Raw genomic sequence first — 9,655 nt, 5'->3', positions numbered from 1 at the left:
GTCTTTTTCACAAAGCCTTTGTAGCCTTCAGTCGGCTCGTTGCTCTTTATCCTTTATGAGGATGACATGTATCTGAAAGCTTATGATATAGAATCATATTTCTGGTATCAATGTAAATTACCTAATTTGTACACTTTGTTTAAAAGAATACAAAAATACAACAAACACTACATCCACTTTCCCACCCATCACTGGGCAAAACAACTGCAAACAAATGCCTTCATAAAACAGATTACATTTCCAAGTTACCCCAGGACATCTGTTCAAGAGTTATTTCGGTATTTTGCAACATGGATCCTATTTTCCCATGCATTACTGTCTAAGTGACTGATGTGAACAAACATCTTTGTAACCGGCAGCCACAAACTGGAATGTAATCAAATACGTAGGGCAGATGTGAATCAGCAATTTCAGTTCACTAAAAGTTCTGTTTTTTATTATTCTAAGGGTCTGACAACATTATGGAGAGGATCCCTACAGAGATGGACCTTTTTGTTAAAGAATAAGATCCTTTTTGATTAAGCAGAAACAGCCTAGAAATCGCTATTGCCAAACTCACCAGACTTCATTTAAACAATCAATACTTTTAGCCTGTATAGAGCCAACACATTTATACATGTAAATAGGTAAATTAAGGGGTTTAGTTTCAATCAATCCAGAGTGGTGACTGTTGGAAAAGTAGAAAGACGAACCAAGACGGCTTTTGATAGTTTTATTTTGTTTCTGTTGACTTTGAATGAAGTGTGTTTTTTACGATGATAAAGATTGTTCTTCCCATCAGTCACTTAGACACAAAAACAGAAGTAAATAGGGTTGAGAAAATACCAAATTTACCCTTTCACTTTTGGGATTTGTGTGTACCTACATAAAGGATAAACAGTCACACACACAAATGGGATTGCAGGCATGTTGGCTATCTTTGTAAACTAGATGTAATCAATGTACTGTAGATATTAGACACAAGCACAAACTAAATAATAGTGAAAACACACGTTTTCATCACGCTCAGTATTCATTCGCCGCCACGCACCATTCGTCTGTTAGTGCCGTTTATACTTGATATGTTTTGTACGGTTTGTTAAATGTGATGTATTTATAGCAGATTGTTTGTTTGCTTTTCTACCACATTAGAATAGCAATTTAGAGAAAAGAGATTTTATAAAATGAAGTGTTGTTACCACTCCCAATATTAAATTGGCTCGGGTCATGTTCATACCAAATCATTACTTGTTTCCCCGTCTAAACTAGTTTTGAAACTCTAAACTAGTTTGGATAACAGGTCTGAGGACTGACGAAGAGGAAAGTGGTTTAGATTTAAAACAAAAAAGGGAAGCTAAGAAGTTTCAAGTATCACTGTTCACTAAAGCTGTGGTCTGTTGTTGACAGAGAAAATGTGATGAACCAGATATGACAGGAACCAGTATTTTACTCAAAATAAATATGGTCTCACATTTGTTAATCAAATTTGTTCTCTACTCTGCACTTTCTAGATGTTGTCTTACAGAGCCCTAAACATGTCTGAGTATTATTAATAGCAAAAAAAGTGGTTCACATTACATTATTTTGTCTATCTTTGCCCTAAAGTGGTCCGTTATATCATCAGCAATGCCTGACCAGTCTGACATTATCTAGTTACTTCAGACTAACGGAGAATAAGAGGCCTCACAGGGCACTGTATGTAAATTAATGACCAACATAACTTTGGTAGATTGTCTGTCTCTCTCTTGTAGTTTTGTATGAAAACAAAAGACCACCACAAATGTATACCCCTTTATATTTGAATGCCTGTATGGTTTGTATATTATTACCTTTTTGTATTTTTTCGGATGATGTATTACAGCACAGAAGGCAATAAAAGAACTTTTCACTTTTGAGTGATGTGTTGTCTTGGGAAAGGAAGCCTTCATTTCAGGTTTCATTTTTCACTTGAGAATTCCATATTTGTTTTAAAGGCGAGACACTACATGTGAATAAAGTAAAAACTAAACTTCCCTAGTTGATTACTGACATTACAACAATTATTTTGTTTTTATTACAAGTTTTCTGAAATGGCATTATCTCATTAAATATGCACTAATTTGCATACATTTCCAGAACAGAAATGTTAACATTGGATAATGCCAGGTTATAAATCCCTGTTTCTTTGTGCTGACAGAGTCAAAGGCTTTAACAAAGGGATTTTGGATTTTGGAGACTGTCATTAAAAAAAATCAATTTTCATAGTTTTGGGAATAAATGTTGAATACATGTATAAATCAGGCTATACATGATATCTAAACCAAGTCCTGTGTAAAAGCTTCAGAGATGGCAATGAAAGTGAAAGAGTTTGGTGTCTGTAAGTGTAAAATTTCATCTACAGGCGCAAATATGCAAAGTGTAGTAAAATAAACACTTACAGTGCTGCTCATGAGTTTAGGAACCCATGCTAAAGTTAAAAAGAGGAATAAAAAAAAAATCATCTTTTGGAAATTGATGCCTTAATTAAAAAAAATGAGGAAAAATACAACCTTTAAGGACACCAATTTTCTTTGTGAATGAATAATGTATCGTAAAAAAATAAATGTTCTTCCTTAAAATACAGGGGGCATAAGTCAGTACACCCCTATGTTAAATTCCCATAGAGGCAGGCAGATGTTTATTTTTAAAGGCCAGTTATTTCATGGATCCAGGATACTATGCATCCTGATAAGGTTCCCTTGGCCTTTGGAATTAAAATAGCCCCACATCATCACATACCCTTCACCATACCTAGAGATTGGCATGGTTTTATTTCGGTTAGCCTAATAGCTGGTTTGATTTGCATTGAGAGATGATTTTATGGAAAGTACCCCATGCCAATCTCTAGGTATGGTGAAGGGTATGAACAAACACAAACAACGAACGCCATATAACTTTGTTTTATTATCCAGAATTTCACATTTTATTCTGCTTCAGCTGATCTGCTGTGCACCGACTAAATAACTCTTGGTTAATCAACTCTAAGTTGAATTAAATAATTTGAAATACCAATTGCACACGGTCTCTAAATACCAAATAATTTATTTGAGGAAATGATAAGACATGCATGTGGAAGTTTTGGACCTGTAAAATATAACCCAAGAGGATTGTTCAAGCTTTTATATTTTTGGAGAAAACAGCCGTTACTGATCTCAAAACATTTTTTTCGAAACCTTTCTTTGATAGAATTTTAATGTTGAGAATTTCGTCACACCTCAAGTTGCATTTGAAAGGCGACAAGTGCCCTAATGACCAAAGTTTAGTCTCAGGAGGTCGACAGTAAGGTTTGTTTTTGCACGAAGCTAACTCCTTGTGGATTGCGTTTAAAGAACAGCTCCGCGGGGACCAGTTACCGCGTCATTACTGACAATGACCTTTTGCACAATTTCTCAGTAGACTGATGCAGTACTATTTCTTTCTAACTTTCTTTCTATCCTTTCTTTTTAACAAAACATGACTATATGACTATAACTAACAATATGTCTTACTAAAATTGATCAGATTTGTTATTAGAGCTTGTTGCTCAGTAGAGTGATGCAAGACATGTTTGTTCCGGTGGTTCCTTCCTTTCTGATTTTCTTTCTTTTGAATAAACATAACTATAACAATATTTTTACTAAAATTGATCAGATTTGTTATTTGGGCCGTAATTAACAGATCTGATTATCGGCTATGACCTGACTGATCCACACCAAAAACTTTGTCAGCGCCCTTCACATCCGGTTATATAAATGAACTCACTGCCCGACTCCATTTTGAGTGCCACAGTAATCTCTGGCTTTATGTTACCTACTTTCAAATTGCTCCACACAGTGAGGTACACAGGTTTTATATTTGGGGAAAAGAGAGCACTGGTACAGTCCTGCATCAGTACTCTGTACAGGCAGATATTCTAAGTCGGCTTTGGGGACACTTGGGACTTGAACTGTTGTTACTGTCCTCGTCTAGGTTGACTACATGGAGAAAGGCACTATGACAGGTCTGGCCCTGAAACACATGCTGGAGAACAGCTTCTTAGAGTCAGAGGGCGCTCGTCCTTCCAGCCGCAACATCCCCCGAATCGGACTGGTCTTCACAGACGGACGCTCGCAGGACGACATCACAGAGTATGCCAAGAAGGCCAAAGAAGCCGGTAAGACTCAACTGCCGTGAGGGTCTAACCACATCTACAGTAATTCTCTTATTCCAGTCCCTGGCTGCGCAATAATGCTGACATGAAATGTGTACACAGGTATCACCATGTACGCCGTGGGCGTGGGAAAAGCTGTGGAAGATGAGCTTCGTGTAATTGCATCTGAGCCTCAGGAGAAACATTTCTATTACACCACCGACTTCACCGCCATCAGCAACATCGCTGAGAACCTCAAACTCAACGTCTGCCCAGGTACAAGACTCAGGATCGCAACGCGGTGGACAATGCATAGGGTCAGTATCACACCTGAAAGTCTGAACCAAGGTCCGGACCAAGGATCATGTTTTTGTTACGTTGTATACATTTGACTTGGTAAGTTTGGTATTGGCTACGTGACCACGGTGCTATCCGTGTCACGTCCTGCCTCCTACACGCTCTACCCAGGCGCCACCCCTCGCCTTAACCAAGCGAAGTATTCCAGTATGTGAGAATGTGTCTGACACGGACAATCTCCTGTTGTGTGCTACGTGTGAGAAAGGGAAACAAGATAATGCCAATGACCTGACTCACCTTACACTGTCCAAATTTTATATTAGAAAACAGCTTTGGTCTGTAGAGCGTAGTGGAAAATTAGTTGCAAAGTAACACATTTGTTTAGTAAAAACAAAAAAAGTACCAATGGACGAAGTGGATTATTTCACTTTTGTGCAACTCTCTCCCCTTTTATGTATTCAGCTGTCCTATAAAAATAAAGGCCTAAAATGCCCCCAAAATATAAATATAAGATTATGTTCAGCATAAAGTTACATTCAAAAGATGACTCACATGTAAAAGCAGTCCCAGTGTAAGCTGACAAGTCACTGTAATGATGTTCTTTGGCTCCATCTGCTGACAGAAGTACATGATGACAGCTGGAAAAAAACAAAAAACTCACTTAAATGTAAAGAAATAAATACCCAAAGAACAAAGGTCAAACACAAGAAACATAATAAAATAAAGGTAGTTTTTTTTCAGAGTTTTAACTTGTTGCTTTAATGTGTGAACATTTTAAGGTGGTCCAAAGGGAAACACTAAAGCTAAATAATTCACAAACTGCTGAAGTGCAGTTTAAACTGCATTATGTTTTATGATCATCAGTTTCTTCTTTAAGAAAAAAAGAAATATCTGCATCTTGAAGACAAAATGTGTTGAAGTGAAACACACTTAAGCAAAACCAGACAACCCAAGACGTTATGAATTTGGTATTTCCCCATTATTTATATAAGTGTATATATAAGTGACATTTATTTACAATGTTTGGTGCGTTTGCCAAAGTGCAGTGTGAACACAAACCGAAACCAAATTAAAAATGCAACAATGTTGCAACTTCACACCCGATTTTTAGCATTTATTTATTCTCTGGTATGATTAATGGGGACTATGTATTGTTATATGTTGTGATTGAATGTGCCTGACCACAAACGAAGTTCCCTCACGGGAAAAATAAAGTTCTTTTGATTTGATTTGATTGAGTCTCCCGAACTACATGTGTGAACGTGACCTAAAAGTGAAATTGTTTGTCTGTCTGTAACCATTTCTTTGTGTCTTTGCAGAGGAGAGTCAGGGGGAGATTGAGGTGAAGGACCCGTGTGCCTGCGAGAGTCTGGTGGAGTTCCAGCAGGCCACCATGAGCAGCCTGGAGCAGCTCACGCAGAAACATATCCTTTAAGTCTTTGTCCAAGCACCAAGGAACCAAAACACTAATTATTTAATATTCTTTAGAAGCCTCAGTGACAGGCAAGTTTCTAATTTGGATCGGTGGTAAGAAACTGGTAGCAGTTCAAAACAAGAACAAACAGATAAAGTTACCAATGACTAAGACAGGAAATACATTTCTCTGTGCAACATTTGATTCAGTGGTAATATAAAAAAAATTAGATTTTAAGGCCAAGATAATGGATATTACAGATGTGGAACTATGGCTTAAGCTACATTGTTCTTTTGACTGATTTGACGTCCATTGACAAACCTATACCTTACATCAGTCCCAAATTCTTCACCACAACTGTTCCAGGTCTCGCCTATACACTGTATATAAAGATGGACGACGCGTCTTCACTTCCTCCCACTGTACAAAAGTGAAGCCAAAATCTCCCAGATACGGGCGCTGCCATCTTGTAATTTTGTAGCCAGAGTCTGCGCAGTAGTGATTGGGCAGTGGAGACGCGGTATCAAAGTCCCGCCCATACACCTGCCCGACCAATCAATCACAGCTGTCAATCATGACGTTTCAGCCTGTTTGTACAGCATTAAGTAACTAATAAAAACCAAACTGGTCAGAAGAATAGACACTTGACCAAACCGTGTGATCAGAACTTTCTAAAATGACGGAAACCATCTTTGGAAAAAAATTATTTGACGTGTACTTTGATTTTTTTTAGTTCAGTCCATGTCCCATCTGCTAACATGGAGGAGGGCGGGGCTTATGACCTATACTGCAGCCAGCCACCAGCGGATGATCCAGGTGTTTTGGCTTCACTTATACACTCTATGCATCAACCCCTCCTGCCACGTAACAAACAAATCTGGGAACATTTAAACAATAAGGCCACTGATATTTTGCTCTTGTCCTAATTGTCAACAAAGAACAATGAATGTATCTACTAACAAGTATTATGTGTGTATGAAAGCCTGATGTATCTTCTTCCTCTGTGACTCTCGCATGATCGTGTGATATCACGAGAATCCAGCTGCCGTGCAAGGTACACTTTACACGTTTAACACGTGCATGTCATTATTATTCCTTAATCAGCTGTCTACTATCTGGGATGACTGCTCGTCTGGAGCAGCTGGAGAACCAGCTTCTCTCCAGGAAGTGAGGAAGTGATCTTCATGACAGTGAGCGGACGGGACGCCACAGGGAAAAAGAAAGAATAACAGAGTGAGGAAGAGGAGGGCACATCAGAAACCTTTCCAATCAATGGACAAAACCAAAGTGTCTTTTCACAAAGCCTTTGTAGCCTTCAGTCGGCTCGTTGCTCTTTATCCTTTATGAGGATGACATGTATCTGAAAGCTTATGATATAGAATCATATTTCTGGTATCAATGTAAATTACCTAATTTGTACACTTTGTTTAAAAGAATACAAAATACAACAAACACTACATCCACTTTCCCACCCATCACTGGGCAAAACAACTGCAAACAAATGCCTTCATAAAACAGATTACATTTCCAAGTTACCCCAGGACATCTGTTCAAGAGTTATTTCGGTATTTTGCAACATGGATCCTATTTTCCCATGCATTACTGTCTAAGTGACTGATGTGAACAAACATCTTTGTAACCAGCAGCCACAAACTGGAATGTAATCAAATACGTAGGGCAGATGTGAATCAGCAATTTCAGTTCACTAAAAGTTCTGTTTTTTATTATTCTAAGGGTCTGACAACATTATGGAGAGGATCCCTACAGAGATGGACCTTTTTGTTAAAGAATAAGATCCTTTTTGATTAAGCAGAAACAGCCTAGAAATCGCTATTGCCAAACTCACCAGACTTCATTTAAATAATCAATACTTTTAGCCTGTATAGAGCCAACACATTTATACATGTAAATAGGTAAATTAAGGGGTTTAGTTTCAATCAATCCAGAGTGGTGACTGTTGGAAAAGTAGAAAGACGAACCAAGACGGCTTTTGATAGTTTTATTTTGTTTCTGTTGACTTTGAATGAAGTGTGTTTTTTTACGATGATAAAGATTGTTCTTCCCATCAGTCACTTAGACACAAAAACAGAAGTAAATAGGGTTGAGAAAATACCAAATTTACCCTTTCACTTTTGGGATTTGTGTGTACCTACATAAAGGATAAACAGTCACACACACAAATGGGATTGCAGGCATGTTGGCTATCTTTGTAAACTAGATGTAATCAATGTACTGTAGATATTAGACACAAGCACAAACTAAATAATAGTGAAAACACACGTTTTCATCACGCTCAGTATTCATTCGCCGCCACGCACCATTCGTCTGTTAGTGCCGTTTATACTTGATATGTTTTGTACGGTTTGTTAAATGTGATGTATTTATAGCAGATTGTTTGTTTGCTTTTCTACCACATTAGAATAGCAATTTAGAGAAAAGAGATTTTATAAAATGAAGTGTTGTTACCACTCCCAATATTAAATTGGCTCGGGTCATGTTCATACCAAATCATTACTTGTTTCCCCGTCTAAACTAGTTTTGAAACTCTAAACTAGTTTGGATAACAGGTCTGAGGACTGACGAAGAGGAAAGTGGTTTAGATTTAAAACAAAAAAGGGAAGCTAAGAAGTTTCAAGTATCACTGTTCACTAAAGCTGTGGTCTGTTGTTGACAGAGAAAATGTGATGAACCAGATATGACAGGAACCAGTATTTTACTCAAAATAAATATGGTCTCACATTTGTTAATCAAATTTGTTCTCTACTCTGCACTTTCTAGATGTTGTCTTACAGAGCCCTAAACATGTCTGAGTATTATTAATAGCAAAAAAAGTGGTTCACATTACATTATTTTGTCTATCTTTGCCCTAAAGTGGTCCGTTATATCATCAGCAATGCCTGACCAGTCTGACATTATCTAGTTACTTCAGACTAACGGAGAATAAGAGGCCTCACAGGGCACTGTATGTAAATTAATGACCAACATAACTTTGGTAGATTGTCTGTCTCTCTCTTGTAGTTTTGTATGAAAACAAAAGACCACCACAAATGTATACCCCTTTATATTTGAATGCCTGTATGGTTTGTATATTATTACCTTTTTGTATTTTTTTCGGATGATGTATTACAGCACAGAAGGCAATAAAAGAACTTTTCACTTTTGAGTGATGTGTTGTCTTGGGAAAGGAAGCCTTCATTTCAGGTTTCATTTTTTCACTTGAGAATTCCATATTTGTTTTAAAGGCGAGACACTACATGTGAATAAAGTAAAAACTAAACTTCCCTAGTTGATTACTGACATTACAACAATTATTTTGTTTTTATTACAAGTTTTCTGAAATGGCATTATCTCATTAAATATGCACTAATTTGCATACATTTCCAGAACAGAAATGTTAACATTGGATAATGCCAGGTTATAAATCCCTGTTTCTTTGTGCTGACAGAGTCAAAGGCTTTAACAAAGGGATTTTGGATTTTGGAGACTGTCATTAAAAAAAATCAATTTTCATAGTTTTGGGAATAAATGTTGAATACATGTATAAATCAGGCTATACATGATATCTAAACCAAGTCCTGTGTAAAAAGCTTCAGAGATGGCAATGAAAGTGAAAGGTTTGGTGTCTGTAAGTGTAAAAATTTCATCTACAGGCGCAAATATGCAAAGTGTAGTAAAATAAACACTTACAGTGCTGCTCATGAGTTTAGGAACCCATGCTAAAGTTAAAAAGAGGAATAAAAAAAAAATCATCTTTTGGAAATTGATGCCTTAATTAAAAAAAATGAGGAAAAATACAACCTTTAAGGACACCAATTTTCTTTGTGAATGAATAATGTATC

General features: G+C 37.1%; 1 protein-coding gene across 1 annotated transcript; it reads left to right on the top strand.

The window, feature by feature from the left end:
- Positions 1-3,949: 3,949 nt before the first annotated feature.
- LOC144516362 (matrilin-4-like) lies at positions 3,950-8,921 on the top strand. Its single transcript, XM_078247589.1, has 4 exons — positions 3,950-4,129; positions 4,229-4,381; positions 5,722-5,826; positions 6,929-8,921. The coding sequence occupies exons 1-4, from the start codon at positions 3,955-3,957 to the stop codon at positions 6,985-6,987; spliced, it is 492 nt and encodes a 163-aa protein (XP_078103715.1). The 5' UTR covers positions 3,950-3,954; the 3' UTR covers positions 6,988-8,921.
- The last annotated feature ends 734 nt before the right edge of the window (positions 8,922-9,655 follow it).

Source organism: Sander vitreus, chromosome 4, assembly GCF_031162955.1.
Source record: "Sander vitreus isolate 19-12246 chromosome 4, sanVit1, whole genome shotgun sequence".
NCBI classification, from domain to species: domain Eukaryota; kingdom Metazoa; phylum Chordata; class Actinopteri; order Perciformes; family Percidae; genus Sander; species Sander vitreus.
This window is presented reverse-complemented; position numbering and strand designations above follow the sequence as displayed.